This window comes from Diabrotica virgifera, chromosome 3 (assembly GCF_917563875.1).
Source record: "Diabrotica virgifera virgifera chromosome 3, PGI_DIABVI_V3a".
Lineage (NCBI taxonomy): Eukaryota > Metazoa > Arthropoda > Insecta > Coleoptera > Chrysomelidae > Diabrotica > Diabrotica virgifera.
The window spans coordinates 134,420,795-134,442,021 of record NC_065445.1 but is presented as its reverse complement, the minus strand read 5'-3'; the positions used below and the strand labels follow the sequence as shown (position 1 = coordinate 134,442,021).

At 33.6% G+C, this 21,227-nt stretch overlaps 1 protein-coding gene across 2 annotated transcripts in view; it reads left to right on the top strand.

Annotated features, from left to right (window-relative positions):
• The window catches only part of LOC114327483 (uncharacterized), a 251,830-nt gene that overhangs the window by 181,994 nt on the left and 48,609 nt on the right, over positions 1–21,227 (top strand). For both annotated transcript variants that reach the window (XM_050646914.1, XM_028276119.2), the window contains exons 2-6: positions 1,634–1,755; positions 6,519–6,685; positions 6,751–6,958; positions 10,023–10,152; positions 17,511–17,578. In XM_050646914.1, the coding sequence (XP_050502871.1) occupies positions 1,747–1,755; positions 6,519–6,685; positions 6,751–6,958; positions 10,023–10,152; positions 17,511–17,578 (582 nt within the window). In that variant the 5' untranslated portion in view covers positions 1,634–1,746. The remainder of the gene's footprint in view (positions 1–1,633; positions 1,756–6,518; positions 6,686–6,750; positions 6,959–10,022; positions 10,153–17,510; positions 17,579–21,227) is intronic.

The window sequence follows — 21,227 nt, the reverse complement described above, 5'->3', positions numbered from 1 at the left end:
CTTCAACATTATGGGCCAATTATTCAATGCTGAAGTCAACCCTTGCACTTAAACACAATGTAGATATATCTACATACTCAAAACTTCGTTCTTTATTGAAACGGCAAGCTCAAGGTTATAGGGCAAAGAAATCTAAGATTTTAACGAAGGAAGAAATTGAAAAATTTATCCAGGAAGCTCCAGATAAAGAAAATTTAATGATTAAGGTAATTTACAAGGTTTTAATAGCAATGTGTTTTCTATCATTTATGTAGAACACTAACAACTGTACGGAAATATCATTTCCTTACAGTAAGGAAATGACATTTCCTTACAGTAAGGAAGTCCTGACTTTTTCTTCAAGAAATTTTGACAGGAATGTCAAAATTTCCTGGCGATTTGCGGAAAATAGTATTTACATACATGAATTAGGAAATAATCAGCTAGGATACGAGATTTTCATCTATACCTAAATGAAAATTTAAAAAAAATGAATAACCATTTTCAATTTCGTTGCAAAACGAAAATACAGCCGAATCATATTCCAGTCCAATCAGAGAGTGCCGCAAGCACCTCTACCGGTTTCGAAACTTATTAGTCTCTCATCAGGAGGCACATATGCTGCTCTCCCCGATCCAACCAAAACAAACCCCAGCGTGCAGTCCCGAATTGCAACGAACGAAATGGCATAGATGCCCTAGCGGCAACTGCTAGCAAAAGACTAAGTTTTCACTCTAATGGCATATAGCATATCCCACCAGAATGAAAACAATGGGAACCTTCTCTGGTTACACCTCCGAGGCTTCTACAATTTGCAAGCCATACGGATGCTGAGACTAAGGAAGATGAGGGAATTCTACAATTTACAATTCACGTCCCATCTGCTCAGCGCGGTAAAGTTCCAACGAGACTGGTTCCCTTCATACTCCACACAGAGTAAATGTAAATAATTCTGGAAAATTTTTAAACTTTGAAATAGAGAATCCAGTAGATTAAAGGGCCGGTTGCGGTTGTTCGAACGCTAATCAGAAATGGAATCAACTGATCATTATCAAATATTTAATTACTATCAATGTCAACTTTGATTGGGTTGCTGAAAACATAATTGATTACAATTATGTGATTAGATTAATTAATCAATTATCTTAATAATTGTTACGTTAATTGATAATTAATAATTAATTAATCAATCAATTATGGTAATTATCATAATGATAATTGATTAAAATCAACTGATTGGCGTACGAACAACGGATTTTGTTATTTGATGGTTGTTAAGGGGACTGAAAAAATAACATTGGCAACATTCATTTTAATAACAGAATAATTTTTGACCTAGCGTACTTTTTCGTGACAAATCGGATATTTTTCGAGCGATTGTCGGATAATCTAGAAAAAATGCGATTGGCAACACTGCGCACTATACTATTAGATTACAATGGGATATTTGTAGTGCATTACCTCCGCCAAAAGTATACTACTTTCATTTATACATCGCAGAGAAAGGGTTCAATTTTATTTATTTGTTATAGTTTGATATCTGAAACTAAAAGATTTTTGTATGTTTCGAATTATTTTGACTATTTGTTGTGCTATATTATTTTAGTTTTAATAAATTAGTAGGTCTTAAATAACATATTTTTATTTGTTTCAGCCAACTGTCTTCCAATTTTTCTGGCGAACGACGAACTGAGGTTCCGCCGAATAAGGTGCAATGCAACAGTACTCTGCTATTGCGCCACAAATAATACCAATCTTCCAGTACTTATGACTACGGTAAGCAGTTCTTTAATTAAAATTATTATAATTTTTTTTTATTTTAAAAATATTTAGCTACAAAATTAGACACAAAACGAAGTTTTCTAGTAGGTATATATTTCATAATGCTTTAATTGCTTTTTGAAGAGTAAGTAATTGTCACCCGAATGGAAAACAGCCTTTGTATCAAACATCCATAAAAAGGTGACAGAGGAAGGTGCTGCAACTATAGTGGTTTAACTCCAACAATCTCTGTTTTTAGTTTTTAGATTTTACGATAAGATTACAAAAGAAAAAATAGAGAACTAAGTTACTGATGGAGATAAGAAAAGTGGTTTCCATGCAGGAAGGGCGTGTACTGATAACCTATTTTGCCAATAAGAGATTGCGTTATGGTTCCAACCTTACCTAAAATTTATTTAAATTTAACACTACGACGATGGAGACGCAACTGTTATAACATGGGTACCTACCTATATCTGTAGATGATGACAACATTTTGATGTTACACTTTACTGACTAGGGTATATTCTTTGAGAACATGATTTAAGCAAGCCTCAACGAAACTGTTTTGAGCCGCATCGAGCAAGGTTATGATTGCCAATATGATTTCCAAAATATGAAACGGATAGGAACTCACAAAACAATGAAATTGCGTGTGCTGTGGAAAACACATATGACACCAGATACAAAAATCAGAATCTACAAGATCATAGTCGACAGCATCGCAATTTATGAAGCTGTTTGGTATATAATAGAAATAAGAAATGATGAGGTACTGGCAATAATGCGAATTGAGGCAACAATAATTAACACCATTGAAGCCAAGAGCGAATCCAAGAAGCCAATCCTTATCTATAAATAAAATCAAAAATAGACCAGGCCAGAAAATCTCGAAAAAATAAAAAAACTGCATACTTCAAACGAAGAAGGGCTGCATACAATAAGCAAGAAAAGATAACTTTTCAAGACTGAAAGTTTGACATAAGCATCATATCTAAAAACCTCGGCTACCAAACTAAGAGTCACGCAGAGAAGAATGGAGCGGTCAATGTTAGGAATAACTCGTTAGGAAAAAAGTAGCAAGGAAAAGACTATCGTGGCTAAGGAACATCCAACAATGGACAAGGCTTAATTTTGAGCAGCTAATAAGAACAGCTGAAGACTGAGAAAGAGTTTGCAATTGTAGTAGCCAACTTCAACTTCTATTGAGAAGAGGGAACTTTAAGAAGAAGAAGCCAAGAGTTTGAAATAGTACGGACATGTAAGTTGTATAAATGGAGACAGGTGGCGACTAGTTGAAATGATGCATAATATTACCAGAGAACGGCAGTTCTCGCCAGTGGCGCACACCTACACCCCCTACACGCGACACTATATATACACGAAATTTTCGATTTTCTAAATCTGACTGAATTGAAAATTGGGTTAACTCCCATCTTAAAGTTCAGGAAAAGACTCACTTATTCATATGTCAACCATCCATTTTGGTCCAAGTGTGTGGATTTTACGGCCCTTCCTATTTAGGGTCTGTTTTTCTTTCTCGTCCCCAAAACTCCCAAAAACTTCGAAAATTTAACTCACACCTTTGCGGCTTCTAATATAAGCGATCAAAATAAAAATCAGAAACCAAAACAACATATAGCCTTATAAAGGGAAGACTTGAAAGAAATCCAAGTATACAAATAAGGGGGAAAGCAATAAAAAGAACAAAAATAACTAAATATCTTGGTATCATAATCATGAACCAAGACTCTTTACAAACCATATAAATAGCGTCTGTGAGAAGGCAGCGAAAGTCATGCATTGCATTGCAAGCCTAGCACAAAGGGAGTATAGAATTCCGTTCCAGCATATGCGCGTATACCTGAGTACGATACTTGCCTCAATTGTAGGGTACGGTGCAAGTGTATGGGCACACAGACTAACAAATAATACAAATATTGAAAAACTGAATAAAGCACAAAGAGGTTTCCTTGTTAGAATTACAGGATCCTTCAGTACTACAGCAACATCAGCTTTAACAGTATTGACTGGTGTAATGCCCATGCACTTGGAAACACAAAAACGTGCATGTAGATATTGGCAAAGAAAAGAAAATTATGAAAAAATAATACAATTAATGGGAATAGAAATCAGAACAAAAAGAGAATTAGAAGAAATATTAAATAGAAAATGGCAAAACGAATGGGATAATTCCCCTAAAGCAAGACGTCTCTATAATTTTATTCCAAATTTAAATAATATACCAAATTATTTTAACCCAAAAAAAGGATTAATCCATTTTCTTACAGGGCACGGTCCGTACCCTACATACATACAAACAGATTTAACTTAAAAGACAATCAATATTGTGAATGTGGAGAAATAGGCACACCAGAACACATAGTATTTATTTGCGAAAGACAAACAAATACACAAGAACTACAAAGAATGAGAAGAGACCTTGTTGGCATAAATATAGTAAATATAATACAAAATGAAGAATTATTTAATACACTAAATAATTTAGCGGACATAATATCAAAGAAACAATTAGAATTATATAATATTAGACGAAGAAGAAATCAAGTAAATAATATCCAACCTCTATGAATTTTAATAAGAAATTATACAAAAAAAATTAAAATTACATATAAAAATATAAAATAAAATATTGGAATAATTAAATAAATATTTATATAATAAATAATTAAAAATTAATATCAAATATAAAATAAAATAAAATAAATCAAAAATCAAAAAAAAAAATATTAATCAAACAAAAAAAAATTAAACTAAAAACCTGAAATTTTAAAACTCAATGGTCTGAGGCTCACCGAAATACCATTGAGAATATCATAAAGTCGATTAGACCTGCACTTAAAATTATTCGTGACTATTTTTAGATGAATAGTGCTGGCATTTCTCATCTGAGAATGAGAAATGGGAGCACTTTTATAAAAATTATATGTTAAAAAAAAGTAATAATTTATCTTTTGTTTATTAGTTTTTGTTTAGTTGCTGTTATTTGTTTATTAGAATTGTTTACAATTTGTAGTTTTCATAATTAGTAGTAGATTAGGGCTATTGTTAATTAGTCAAATAGAAAAAATTCTTAAAATAATAATATTGTAATAAACTACTGTAATCCCATCAGAAAACGACCTGGATTAGTCACAAGAGGCCAGGTCAATTGTATAGTACTATAAATAAATAAATAAAATAAATAAATAAATAAAAATATAAGCGATCATTACCTTTCCAACGCATGTCTAATTTTGAAAATCGGTTATACCGTTCAAAAGTTACCGAGCTCAGAAATATGAGTCAATGTTTATTTAAAAAAGGGAAAATGTTTGTGGATATGTATGTATGTTTGTGTGTGGAAAAGTTAAACCGATCTGAATTTTTTTCTGTGTTTGAAGAGGGGGTGAGGGCCAATTCAGAACCGGTGTAGTTTGTGGGTTTTGACTACCCATAAGCCAGCTATAGGACTTGGTAGGTACAAAACGGCATATTTTTTGGCGGTATATATCTTCGGTTCAAGAAGAGACAGGAGAACAGAGTAAATATACCAAATTAATAGCGTTGAGTTAAGCTTTCAAATGGTGTCTAAGCTGTTAGAATCAGACATACACACGGCTCAGTATAGCCGAAAAACTAAAAAACTAAACTTTGAAAATTTTGGTTTTTCGACAATTAATCAAAATTTCAACCTACGAATTACGCCAATAACTGAGCGTTTGTAGAAGGACTCTAGACAAATCTAACGGTGTATACGTTATATCCGGGAAAATTCGAATTTTTAAGTTATAGGCTTCATAAGTATGATCAAATCTATTTCTTATGGGAAAAACGGTTTTTCAAGCTCAATAATTCCTGTAATATCTTCAGTTATCATACTTCACCTTAGATGCATAAGATACTAATTGTCAATACGTTTCAAACTCATGTTTAGTGAACAAAATCGGTTAAGCCATTTAGAAGTTATTAAGCTACAAAAGTATAATCCAATTAACGATTATTCCCTAAATGGTTTATGTAATTGTAGTGGTAACGACGCTAATTTGATCTGGCAACGGGCAATCCGAGTTCATTTACCGGCCATCCCAATATTTTTTTTCAATCTATTTCGAATAGAAAAAATCTAGTGTACATTCGATGGACACTAGATCATTTGGGAGATATTGCGACAAAGGCTTATATTTATATTTATAAAGCTTAACGTGTAATCGAGAAACATTGCATTCAACTTTATACATTTAATTTATAAATAACTTTGAAAAACTCCTGATACAAGAATAAAAAACCGCTAAACGCCGTAAAAATGAGTGGCGCATACAATATTCCAGCTACAAAAGATCTGATATGAATATTACGTGGCGCGAAAATGTATTTTCATTTTAATGCAAAACAAAATTCTAGTTTTATTTTAAAAGATTTTTTCATAATATTTGCTAAATTTGAAGTAAACACTCCACAAAAGAGTTTCAAAATTCAAACTGTATCAAAGTTACTCTTTTGTGGCGCGTTTTACTTCAAATTGGGCAAATATTATGAAAAAATCTTTTAAAATAAAACTAGAATTTTGTTTTGCATCAAAATGAAAATACATTTTAGCGCCACGTAATATTCATCTCAGATCTTTTGTAGCTGGAATATTGTATGCGCCACTCATTTTTACGGCGTTTAGCGGTTTTTTATTCTTGTTATTATATACTCAAAGAAAAAATACTTTTACTATTTTATACACGAGGTAAATAAATCCGTTTTTTCTTACAATATATGTTACATTACAGCAATTAGTAGAGAACAAATGTGAGGGGGGAGAATGGACGTGTTCACCTCCTAAGGAGTGTTGCAGGCAAGGCTGCTGTTTCCTTTTCAACCAGCCTTTTTCTAAAGGATCCGCCAGCTCCTCTCTTCAACATGGCACTGCTTTTAATCCCTTATTTCTAGGACATTGGTAAGTTCAAATTGGTATTTATTTTAATTCTGCAAATTAAAAAAACCATTTTATTATTATTTTAGGTATTTTTGGCTTGCCGTGACAGCCACCGTTGCCGGTATTCTTTGCGCTTGCTCACTTTGGAGGAAGCACAATCAAGGCAGGTTCTGTTGTAAGGACCATGGTCGAGATGAGAGAGCTTCTGAACAAGACTCTATTACTTCGTGTTGCCCTCCACCTCAGTATAGTAGATGTAATAGTTTTCACCAAGCACCTCCGCCTTATTCAGAGGTAAAATAGACTACGTATAATAAAATTTATGTAGGTATATCAGTCAGTGGCGTAACCAGGGAGGGGTTTGGGGGTTATAACCTCCCCTTGCGATGTACTTTGAGCTCTATACGCTTAACACCCCACTTAATTTCATACCCCCCAGAGAGCCTGCAGTAGTTGTAACCCCCCCCTTAGGATCATCCTGGTTATATTGTTTGGAAATATGGGAAATCATGAATTTGTACTGATGTCAATTATTGCAATTTACTATTTTTATTGGAAACAAGCCACAATTTAACTTTAAAATAAGTTTATTTTGACACTTCGATTTCCACTTCGGAAACCGATTTCCGAAATGGAAATCGAAACGTCAAAATAAACTTAAGTAAAATTGTGGCTTATTTCCAATAAAGATTCGAAAATTGTTTTTACCTCCTCCTCCTCAGTCGTTTCCTCATTGCTGAGTGTCGTGATTCCCTATAATACGAGCAACTATCTCTTTCCATTGGCTTCTGTCCTGAGCTTCCCTCATGGATTCAGAGAATGTTTTTCCACTGACTTTCTATACTTGATCCGTCCATCGAGTAGGTGAGCGACCTCTACTTCTGCGCCCTTCAACGTTTCCCGAAATTATAAGTCTCTCAAGATTATCATCACTCCTTCTTGCAATATGGCCGAAAAATTTTAAGACGGTGGAGAGACAAATAGAGGAAAGTCGAGTCTGAATATTAAGCTCGTGGAGGATTGAGTGATTTGTTCTGTGTTCCATCCATGAGATCCGAAGCATTCTTCTCCAGCACCACATTTCAAAGGCGTCAATCCTTTTTCTGTCGTCCGATTTCATTGTCCATGTTTCGGATCCGTAATTAAATATGGGAAAAATTAAGGTACGTACTAATCTCATTTTGGTGTTCTTCGACAAGGAGCGATCTTTCCAGATTTTCGATAATCGACTCATAGCGTTTTGTTTTTACAAGTCTTATTAATTTATGGCGAATGTTAAGTCCGTTCATGGCTTCATTATTTTATCTCTTAGTACGCCAATCAAATTGAAATACCTACACAAAGAGACGAAAATTAACAATATTAAACTTTTTGGTTTTTTCTAAGATTTGGCGTAGCACAAAAATCTGGTTAATTGCTGACATACCTGGCAAGGGTGTGCTCACTACGGAGACCAAAGGATTGTATCCTCGCTCTGACCCTCGCTCCCTGGTATTTATATTCGTGAATTCTCGCATATAAAATAATGTATTTATTTTACATAGCGATCGAAACTATATTATCGATCGCTATGTAAAATAAATACATTATTTTAAATGCGAGAATTCACGAATATAAATACCAGGGAGCGAGGATACAATCCTTTGGTCTCCGTAGTGAGCACACCGTAAGACAGCTTTGGTATTCACCAAGGATTTCGTCCACGTACTTACTTAAACGGCTGTATAGGGTGTTGGAAAATATTTTGTGTATCCTGTTCAGAAGAGTTTTACCCCTGTAATTTTTATATTCCAACAACTCCCTTCCTTTGTACAGTGGACATATGATTCTAGTGCAGCATACCACTGGCATTTGTTCCGCTTTCCAGACTTAGACTATTATGTTGTAAATGTGATGCATAATGGTGTTATCTACATGTTTGGTGAGCTCTGGATGAATACAGTTGGATCCTGGGGAGTTGAGACGTATCTATATCACATAATATGATTTATATCGTTCTCGTTTTTGGTCGTCAGCGAAGTGTATCGTGTACAATTTCTCGTCTTCTATTACCATGCCCATATTGCAGCAATTTCATCTCCACACTGAGAGCGCCTCATTCAGATATAGAGAGTAGGTGCTATGCATCAGCCTTTCATAATACCCTTACTAATAGGAATTTCTCTAGTTCATCCGTTTCCAGTTTTAATGTTTACCATCATATTTTTTGTTGTTTATTTCTTGTTTTTCCAGTGCTATCCAGAGCATTGAAAGTGGTACACTTTCGTATGCCTTTGTTAGATCTATAAAAGCTATATGAGTTAAAAGGTTGGAAGCTAATGGCTGCATGAAAGCCATTTTGTTCTTGTACATCTGTCATCTCTTTTTAATTTTATTTTTTATCATTTTTACATAGAGTCTTGAGAGTGAATTTATGGTCATCATTGTCCTCTGTAGTTTGATCAATTTTTTCTATCTCTTTTTTGTCGATGTTATTAATATGTGCTTTTGTCCAGTTTGGTAAGTCATGTTGTTTAATATGGTGAAAACATACGCTAGTAATTCCCGTAATACTTGTGGACTGTGTTTTAGTAATTCGTTCGATATACGTTGATATTTTATATTGCATCTTCGACGTACTGTATTGTTATTTCACCGACTTCATCGTATTCCACTTCATATGTTGTTGTGATGGTGTTCGTGAATTGCGGTCTTGTTTAAGTCTGAAGTTGTGAGTACTGTTACATCGAAGAACTTTCTTCTATTAAATCTACTCTACTCATTTCTTTTTCGTTTATTCTCAGACTGTTTCCCATTTTCCATGCTTCGCTTGACTTTGTTGATACTTCTTGCATCCTTGTTAACCCTATACTATAATATATCAGTTGACCTCTTTGTATTATTTTTTACTTCTCTGTTTGATCTTGCGTATGTTCGTCTATCATCTGGATCATTTGTTTGTAGCCAATTTTGATATGCTTGTTTTTTGTTGTGTACTGCAATCTAGTCCACCACAATTATTGAGTATGCTTTTGGGGGGTTTGGGTGGGGATGGGGTACATCATGTTTGTTAATTTTTGCCTAAGTCGTATCTTATATAAAAATTATGTTACGTCGTTTTGCAGTGCATCACTATTGTATTTAGGTAGATTTGTGGTTTTGATTGTACTGGTTGGTTGTCATTTAGCTGTAGCGGTTGCGGTCGATATTATAGGTAGAATTTTAATCTTACCATAATATAATGGTCAGTTCCGCACTCCGATCCTCTTGATACTCTTATGTCCTCTACTTGTATGTGTCTTTCCTGTTTTGTTATGACATAATCTATAACTTGCTTGTTAATATAATATTCTTACAGATTTTTTTATTTCTTTTTAAGGTGACCTCCAAGCCAGACTTATATCCTTTAGTAATCAGTTACAATGCAGAACCGGTGACTAAAAGCAGTAATGGCTCTACTGGTTATTTAATGGTACAATATTTTAGAAATTTTATCGTGAGGCCTGTCGGTAAGTATAATTTTAACTAGCTAAATACCTAGCGTGAAAAACATTATGCATAATAATTGTACAAATAAAGTATTTAGGAGTTTTCTTTTTGATATGTTAGTAATCGTTACTTTCCCCTCACGAAGGGTTTCTGTTGCTGAGGTAATTATGTTATCTTTGTTGTTATATTTTCGTTTTTATTACTAACAGTAATATAACGAAACAGAATACCTACCACAGGAATGGAGATCCAGCATTCTAATACCCCTCTTCAAAAAGGGAGAAAAATCGGGCCCGGGGAATTACATAGGAATTCATTTATTAAGCATTACGTAAAAATTAACAACCAAAGTGATAAAAACAAACTAAATGAAATTATAACATTAGCAGAAGAACAACAAGGTTTTTGGTCGGGAAGATCATGCACCAACGCTATATTTATAATGAGGCAAGTTCAAGAGAAATCATTTGAATACAACAAACCGGTATATTTATGTTTCGTAGACCTTAATAAAGCATTTTATAGGGTCAAATTAAAGGACGTTATCCACACAAATGACTTCTCGAAGCAGCTTTAACTAATTAAGGAATGGCACTTTTTCATGAATTTTGGTTTTTCTCGCCATGTGGTAGCAAAAACTGAGTTCTATCGACTACATAGCCTATCGATTTAGGACAATAACTAGAAAGATCAGCCTTTATACATTTTCTAAGAATTTATATCTAGGCGAAGAACCAAGATTGTCCGCACGCCACTGAACAAAAATAAGGAATGTTAGCAGTTTTTTGGTGGATTATTAAATTAATAATTTAATGTAGATTAAATTATATAAAGATTATAGAATAAGAATTGCTAGAATTCTGCTAAGAATCTCCTAAGTAGTTTTTAGAAAACATAAGATGTCAGGTCAGAAGTGGAATAAATTGAAGTTGTGGTAAATTTGAGAGAAGAATAAATAGAAGAAATAAGAAATCAATTGATAAAAAAGATGGAAATTCATTATTTGGTTGTTTAGTTTCCGAATTAGAAACATACAGTTGATCCCAAACCCTTTTTTCAGTGCGTCATTAATTTTGACGTCATACACCAATGATATAAAATATTTATATATTTACTTCGTTGACAAATTAACATTGTGTAAGTACTGTCAGCATAGAATACTTTTGTTTCAAATTATCCCTATTCGCATCATGGATTGGTTATTCATTTAGAGTATTGTAATTGTCAACCAATTATACATTTATAAGTATAAGTCGCTTTAATATGGAAATACCCTTCATAGGTCTGGATCCGCGTACCAAAAAAAAAATGTTGATTAATAGCAAGCTGAAAATTTGTTAATCAGCCCTGTGATGGATGACCGAAGTTATCGTTAACGTAAAGTTATCCTGTAGTTATGTTATAACCATCGAATTGGTGTGATGTATCATACTTAACTTAACTATTTGCGTTATTTCTTGACAGTTCTTGAGTTATCTGGTCACTTTATAACGCGACTTTAAACCTCAAGTTATGAGATAACTCTGTAGTTATGCAAGGTTAGGTTCATCTTTTGACTTGTTTTTGGACAGAAATCAAGTGAATTTAGAAGCTAGTAATTTAATAATTAAGAATAGAAGGGTAATACAATTTTAAAAATTATACAAAAATCAAATCGAGCGATATAAGTTGAAATTTTATTTTAAGTACCTACTGAGCTTTCTATCCAGAGTTGCCAGATGATATTTTATAAATCTCCCACTTAGAATCAAGTATATTCAAATGGGAAATAAGCCACAATTTTACCTAAAAATGATTTTATTAACGTTTCGACGCCCAAGTCGGGTGTCGTTGTCAAAATACAAAATAATACTAAATAAACAAAAATGTTGTTGCTTAGTAAAAAATTCTTCTAATAATTTATTTAATCTGACTCATTTATATCGGCAATTCAGACACGTATTATACATTTTAAAGTAGACGACTTTAAAATGATATTGCCAATATTGATGAGATGCGTTCCTGGGACGACTTTACTAAAAGATAGTTCATTCGATTACATGAAATCAATCCCAACTCAAGAATATCCGCCACAAAAAGTCATAGCATGTGATCTGTCTTTAAAAAGACAACCAAATGCAACGGTGGCACTGAAATTCTCGTGTTAGAGATTCCATAGTAAATCACGAGGGAAAACCAGGAAAAACCTCGTGATACTATCCCGACATCGTAAGTATTTGGGTTTACATTTAGTTTACTCTCAAAACTAATACCAAATTCTGACTTGATATTTTAAATTTTAAATAATACTAAAATACTAAATATGTACTAACTCGATATGTTACCGATTTACTAATTGTGGTATTTTCTTTCTATTGACTTCCTCCTTTAATATGGGTAACCACATCCTACTGCATTCTACCGAGGAATTTGCGACACAATTGGTTTCATTTAGCATAATTAGAGCCGCTTCTTTGATTTTTCTCTTTTTACTATCTGCTTCTTTTAGGACTATACTTGAATCTCTCCACTGAACTCTATGTTCATTATCCCATGCGTGTTGACATATTTGAGATCTATCAAATTCTCTATTTTTTATATAAGACTGATGTTCATTTACTCTAACGTCTAATGGTCTTGACGTTTCACCTATATAAAATTGTTCGCATTCACAAGGTATTTTATAAATACAATTCTTTGTTCTTTCTTGTTCACTGTTAGGTTTAGTTTTAGATAGAATAGATCTCAATGTGTTTGTTGTTTTGAATGTTGTTGATATGTTGAATTTATTTCCTATTGTTTTAAGTTTCTCGGATAGTCCTTTTACATATGGTATTGATATTTTAAACAAAATTTAAAACCCACAGTATGGTGGAGATATGTAGATGATGTGTTTTCCATATGGCCTCATAGATCGGAATTGTTGGATACGTTCCTGAATATTATAAACGATCAAGAAGAGACAATAAAGTTTACAATGGAAAAGGAATACAATAACACCCTACCTTTCCTCGATGTTTTGGTCTCAAAGAAGGATACTGGATATGAGACTCAAGTGTATAGAAAACCAACACACACCAACAGATATCTCAATTACAAATCAAATCATAACATCAACGTTAAAAAGGGAATCATTAAATCCTTATATGATAGAGCCAAAATTACTTGTTCTAACGAAAATTCATTTTTAGAAGAAAAAAAATTGTTAACATCTGTTTTATTAAAAAATGATTATTCCATATCGTTTATAAATAAGGAATTGTCAAGATTGGATCGAATGGAACAGAACAACTTAGAACGGGATCCTACAACATTCACAAGAAATAATACGAGGAAAATATCAATACCATATGTAAAAGGACTATCCGAGAAACTTAAAACAATAGGAAATAAATTCAACATATCAACAACATTCAAAACAACAAACACATTGAGATCTATTCTATCTAAAACTAAACCTAACAGTGAACAAGAAAGAACAAAGAATTGTATTTATAAAATACCTTGTGAATGCGAACAATTTTATATAGGTGAAACGTCAAGACCATTAGACGTTAGAGTAAATGAACATCAGTCTTATATAAAAAATAGAGAATTTGATAGATCTCAAATATGTCAACACGCATGGGATAATGAACATAGAGTTCAGTGGAGAGATTCAAGTATAGTCCTAAAAGAAGCAGATAGTAAAAAGAGAAAAATCAAAGAAGCGGCTCTAATTATGCTAAATGAAACCAATTGTGTCGCAAATTCCTCGGTAGAATGCAGTAGGATGTGGTTACCCATATTAAAGGAGGAAGTCAATAGAAAGAAAATACCACAATTAGTAAATCGGTAACATATCGAGTTAGTACATATTTAGTATTTTAGTATTATTTAAAATTTAAAATATCAAGTCAGAATTTGGTATTAGTTTTGAGAGTAAACTAAATGTAAACCCAAATACTTACGATGTCGGGATAGTATCACGAGGTTTTTCCTGGTTTTCCCTCGTGATTTACTATGGAATCTCTAACACGAGAATTTCAGTGCCACCGTTGCATTTGGTTGTCTTTTTAAAGACAGATCACATGCTATGATTTTTTGTGGCGGATATTCTTGAGTTGGGATTGATTTCATGTAATCGAATGAACTATCTTTTAGTAAAGTCGTCCCAGGAACGCATCTCATCAATATTGGCAATATCATTTTAAAGTCGTCTACTTTAAAATGTATAATACGTGTCTGAATTGCCGATATAAATGAGTCAGATTAAATAAATTATTAGAAGAATTTTTTACTAAGCAACAACATTTTTGTTTATTTAGTATTATTTTGTATTTTGACAACGACACCCGACTTGGGCGTCGAAACGTTAATAAAATCATTTTTAGGTAAAATTGTGGCTTATTTCCCATTTGAATATACTTGATTATAAAAATGCCACAAGAAAATAGCTTCAGAACCCCCACTTAGAAACTGAAATTACCTGAAATTGAAGCTCAAATACCCCAAAGTCCCCAAATTTAAATTGTTGCCGCATTTTAATAAATTATTAGTCAAATGAAGAGAACAGTAAAGCAAAATTCATACTACAATATCAACGAGGGCCATGGAAATAATTCATAGTTCCTATCGTCTTCGATTATATAAGAGTATAATATACAGTTCTATGTACATTCGCAAATTTAATTTACCATGACCCCTTAAAATAATCCATAATTTTCCGCCCCCAAAAAATCCCACTACAATTTCTGCTTAGAAAAATTTCAATAGACGCTTTCAAATTAACCCAAAATTTTGGAAAAATACACCAATCTGGCAACCCTGTTTCTATCTACCGTTTGAAAGCAATTTCGAAACACCAAGGAACCCAAACAGCTGTTTGCTGTTCGGTCATCGGCGGTAGCCGACGACGGGTATGTTCGGAACAATCTATCGCGCTCACTCCAACTTGTACTATTTGTACATAAGGTTCTCTTTGTTACTTCAAAATTTGTTCCTCAAAACTTCTTTCTAATATAATGTTGATGATATAACTATCTCATAACTGCGAGCGATACATCACACCAAATTTTACCTATATAGTTATGGGCACGTTATTCCTGAGAGTTATCTTAACTTTAACTCAAACGTTGAACTTAACTTCGGTCATCCATCACACGACTGAATAGCTTAGAAGTGTCTAGTCGGACAAACTTTGATATATGGGAACACTGGAACAGGGGAAGTTTTATTTCTGAAACAGGTTAAAAATTTGGAACGTCAAACTACGAAAACGTCAGATGTATTTTGACGGACAGAACTTCCAATTGATTTGTTACCCTTTCATTAAACTCTCATGCAAAAATCAGACTGCTATTACTAACCAACATGATTCCTGTCATTTGACATGTTCTTCGTGTTCCACTCATTAAAATGCCAAGAGTTGGTGATAAACACCAGTCTGAATTTTGCATGAGAGTTTAATGAAAGGGCAACATATCAATTGGAAGTTCTGTCCGACAAAATACATCTGGCGTTTTCGTAGTCTGACGTTCCAAATTTTTAACCTGTTCCACCATTAAATCTTCCCCTGTTCCAGTGTTACCGTACATCAAATTTTGTCCGACTAGACACCGTTAAGCTATTAACAAATTTTCAGCTTGCTGTTAATCAACTTTTTTTTCTTATGTGGGATCCAGACCTATCAACGAATACATAATTTTCGAAGTTCCATGGGCTCCGTGCGTGACCATGGTGGGGATACACGGAACTATGCCAGCGCCCGTAGCGGCGAAATATGACAACTTTGGCGAATAATGATTGAATAATAATGTTTTTCAATAGATATTTCGCTTACCTTATTATTGCCGTTTTGATTTTTATTATTTATTTTTATATTTTCATACTGACTTTCTTTCCTTCCCCGATTTGTTGGTATATTCCTATCGTCATATATTTCCATTTTGTGTTATACCGTTGATTGAAATAATAATACCTCAATACATCAATCAACGGTTATACACAAACCACAAAAGTAATAGCTCAATAGACCCATCTAATGTTAAATCTGATAATCATAATTCACACTGTCTAATTGCTTTCGATGTACACTTAATGAATGTTAACACCGATAACTAAACTATAACGAAAAAGTGAAGAAAAACCCTTAAAATTTATATTTTCTTCAGCAAAATTCCAAATATCCGTTTTTAATTTGACGTTTATTTTACACTCGAACTTATTTGTATAATAAATTTTATCAAAAGTGGTAAATAAAATATTACATTAACGTCAAATATGTCATATGTGTATCATATGTTTAACTTCAAATTGTGTTCGCCAAAAATTTCAGGCGACTACGCTAGGTGTCGGGTCCTGGTCGGGTCAGTCATGCACGGAGCGAATAGCTGTATTCGCGCTGCAATCCCGAACTTACCCAGAGGGAGAACGCCTGCGCGTTACTAAATTGGACGTTTAATAAGGTCGAATTTTTCTCTCTGAACACCTAATGCGCAGGCGATCTCCCTCTGGGTAAGTTCAGGATACGTTCGGGGCATACAGTGCGAATACAGCTTATGTATAATAATCACGGACGTACGTATTTTTCTGTCACTTCGAGCTTAATGCGTTAGAGCGAATTCGACAAACTATGACGCACTGAAAAAAAGGGTGTGGGATAATCTGCAATCTAGTGTTTAGGGCTATTGTAACAGGTAACAGGTATCGTATTGATCAACTTATAGCGTTTGAAAAACTATTTATCAGTGGATAGGCTGATGAGAAAAACATTATTAATACATTTTTGTCAACAGTTTTAAATAATTGTATTCACAAAACTTTAAGTGACTAATCGTTACTGCTAAAGCATCCACTATACTACTCGCGAAGTCGATCGAAGTTCAGCGAACACGAGAGTGTAGAGAGGTACTTCATGCAACTTCGCTTCTCCTCGGGCTACTTCCATTCTGTGTCGGGTTTACAAACCGAGTCAAAGCACTCGAAGTAAGTTTCTCCCCGCGCGAATGTGTTCCTCGAAGTTAAACGAGTGTGTAGAGATGCACTTCTGACAACTTTCCCTAGTACTTCGTCGAGGAACTTCGCGAGAGTGTAGAGCTCGCTTAAGGAAATGGCTGTATGTATCAATAAAAAACGTTCTAGAGATGAAAAGATACCAGCTGGGAAAGGTATAATGCATTTCACCGTCCGCAGAGAGTTAAATAAAAATATTACAAAAAAATAAAGTATATCTCTGACCTTCAGACTTCAGATACTAAAAGAAAAATAAGTAATATATCCCATATAATCTGATGTCCCTGCCATTAAAGTTTTAATGCTACTTTTAGTTGAAATGTTTTCCAAAATCTTTTATAATCTTCTTAGCCTGTAAAGGGTCTTAGAGAATATCAGGAAATTATAACCATTAATTGTTTTTCAGGATCATTATCTGCAACTAGCACAATAGACTCCTTAAGTTCCAGTTTTTTATGCAACGCTGTTAACGAGGTAAGTTTAACATTTTTATTATTTATTTTTCGGATTAGCGTAGTTTCATTGGTAGTTACAGAGCGTCAGTTGTTAATAGGGCACAGCAAAGTCCTATCTGAAATTCAAAATATTACGATTTAATCCAAGTACTAACGTTAATAATTAACGTATCTGAATAAACGTAGGTTAAACTAAAGTGTGCAATAGAGGCATGTACATACAGTACATTCAACCAACCAGTTAATCCTTTAGAGGTGTAAGTTGGTTGAATGTACTGTATGCTAAATTATAAATATAAATTCAGAGTTGTTTGGACTACAGGGTGATTTATTAGTGGGATAAAGCTCAATAGATCCGCTATGGTAATAGATAGCAATAAAAGGTAATAACAAAAATTTTAGCCACCTTTGAGCTTCACATTACAAAATTAGTTAGAATGTTACAGAGTGTTCGATAACACAGTGGCAGACCAAATTTATGTTTTTTTAAATGGAACACCCTATATTTTATTTTAAATTCGAAATCATGTTAACTTCTTCATCACAAGAATATAAAGTTTTGTTTTGTTATACAGGGCATTTACAAAGTTATAATCAATTTTGTATGAAAATTGTAACAAGTTCAACTCCCTGTATAAATAAAAATAAGCACAACAGCAATGGTTTATTAATGCCGTATTTTTTTATTTAGTGTCAAAATTTTCAAGAATGATTGATATTGATAATTTTCTTTATATCAAATACACGGTGAGTCAAAACGCAAGTACATTATTTTCTCAGTAATTTTAAATGGAACACCCTGTATTTTATATCACTATTGAAAAATACCATTACCGTACTTTAATTTTTAGATAACATTCCCTATATCTAAATTTATTGGTTTTCGAGATATTTTCATTTTTCAATGGACCAGTAGCGTGGCCACCAAAATCAACAGAATTTAATAAACTGGACTAATTTTTTTGGGGTTACTCAGTGGCGGCTCGTCAGAGGAGGCAAGGGAGGCTCAGCCTCCCCATACATTTTTTACACACTCTACACTGTTTTGTTTATCATGAATCGCGAAAACAACAAGTACAACTCTCACTATTATACAACGTGTAAATTCCATATTATCACTAATTATCCATACGTACGCAGCATTAGCATTAGAACGCATGATCGCGTCTCAGTTTTATTACATATTATTGTAGGCAGGACCCTGGGTTATCCCGAGATGCATGAACGGAGCACGGAGCCGAGAAGCCCAACAGTCTCCGTTGCTAATGCTCCGTGCAGCGCAGCAGGCGTTTAAGGAGACCCGATCTCCTAACAGTGGCATCTACGGTGCCATCACACGCTGCCCGGAGATATACCAAGGGAGGCAGAATAGCTTCTCGGCTCCGCTGCGTGGTTGCGTGCGTCTCGGGACAACGAATTTTAGGGTCCTGGCTAAAAATAGTGAAAAATCTAAAAGTGCGAATTTTGTTATGAAATTTGGTATGTGGGGTTATAATAATATTTGGAACAACTTGCTCAAATAACTTTTTCCGATATCTCTAATTCAAAGCAAAATATCGGTAATTTATGGTGTTTTTGAATTCGCAGTAGGCCGCGTTTAGAATTAAAAAAATTCAGTTGAGTATCTTAAAAAATTTGAAGCTTCATTATGTATGGACTGCAAAACTTCAAATAAACGACACAAACTTTGGTATTAAACTTTTACAATTAGACTAACTATTTTTAAAATGATATGATATCATGAAATTATGAATTAGGATGATATTATGAAATGTAAATAAAAAATGGTCAAAAAATGGGGCCTTAAATTACATTTTTTGGCGCATTTTTTTGCTAGTGCCTAGATATTTTACAGTTAGGTATAGCCTCCCCTATTGTAAAAATCACGAGCCGCCACTGGGTTACGTTAATAATGAAGTTTATGAAATACCTCCAACAACAATGGAGGAGATGAAGAATAGAATACAAAGTGTATTTCGATGTGTTAATTTACAAATGCTTCGTAGAGTAAGTAGCTCATTCAACGATCGTTTTTAGGCGTGCATAAAAATGTGTTAGGAGGTAATTTTGAACACCTTATGTAATTAAATATTAAAAATATTTTATTAAAAGCAGCTTCTAATTTTTTCAAACATGTTTTTTTGCAAAATGTATTACTGATAAATTATTTTTCGTTCTTTATTTGTTACATTGTTATATTTACATACAAAAGTAGTGTTTAATTGTCTTCAAAAAATGTTGTATTTTGTGTTTGTGTGTTTTTTTGTAAAATTTATTACTAATTTTCTTTCTTTATTTGTTACATTTACATAAAAAAGTAGTTTTTAATTGTTTTAAAAATGTTGCATGTTGTGGTTGTTTTTTTTTTGTAAAATGTATTACTAATAAATTACTTTTATTTCTTTATTTGCTACATTGTTACATTGATTACGGTAATGTTACTTTTCTAGAATTGCACATAGTGTTTATTGATTTCCAGCAGGCTTTCGACAGCATCTACAAAAAACAGCTATTAAAAGAAATGAAAAATATGAATATACCTGCAAAATTAATAAGATTGACCAGAATGACAATGAAGGACTCAACAGCAAAGGTCAAAACAGTGGATGGTGAAACGAAGAATATCAACATAGAACATGGGGTAAGACAAGGTGACAGCCTATCGACAACGCTCTTTAATTCTTTAATATAGCCTTGGAGGGAGTAATTAGAAACACAGGGCTAACAAAAAAGACAATAATCCAAAGTTCTACACAAATAATAGGGTATGCAGACGACCTAGGGTTGATAGCCCGTGACAAGAGAAGTCTAGAAGATGCACTGCTAACATTGACAAGAGAGGCAAAAATCAGGGGGTTAATAATTAATCAGAAAAAAACAAAATACTTAATAAGTACGAGAAATCGAGACCAAGTAAATAGAATAAAAGAATAAGTGATAATGTATTCCAAAGGGTTGACTGCTTTAAATACTTAGGAGTGATAGTAGATGGTCAAAACAGAAGAAGCATAGAGATAAATGAAAGAGTTAAAGCAGGGAATAGGGCATTCTGGAAATACCACAAGTTACTTAAAGATAAAAACCTGAGCAAGAAAACAAAGACAAAGATATATAGAGCGGCAATTAGACCAGTCATTACCTATGGAGCAGAAGCAATGTGCCTTACAAAAAAAGATGAAGAAAAACTGAGAATAATAGAAAGAAAAATTATTCGGAGAATACATGGTCCAATCAAAACAGATCAAGGAGAAATACGAATTCTGATGAATCACGAAATAAGAAATCTAATGGAAGGAGAAGATATAGTGAGATTCATTAAAGCACAAAGGCTAAAATGGTTTGGCCACATCCAACGAAGAGAAGCAGATGCACTAATTAGGCAGATAACAAATTGGACGCCAGTAATAAACTGACCTAGAGGAAGACCGAAAATAAGATGGGAAGACCAACTGCGAGAGGATATATCCAATATGGAAATTACAGGCTGGAGAGAAAAAATACAGAATAGGAAAGAATGGAAACAGATTACAGAAAAAGCAAAAAAACACGAACATCTATAAAGGATAATGAAGAGGAATTATGCGGACCAATCCACCGCATGAAATGGATTAAAAGAGCTCATGAACCTGAGCGACCTATACTCTATACTAGAGTGACCGGTCTATATA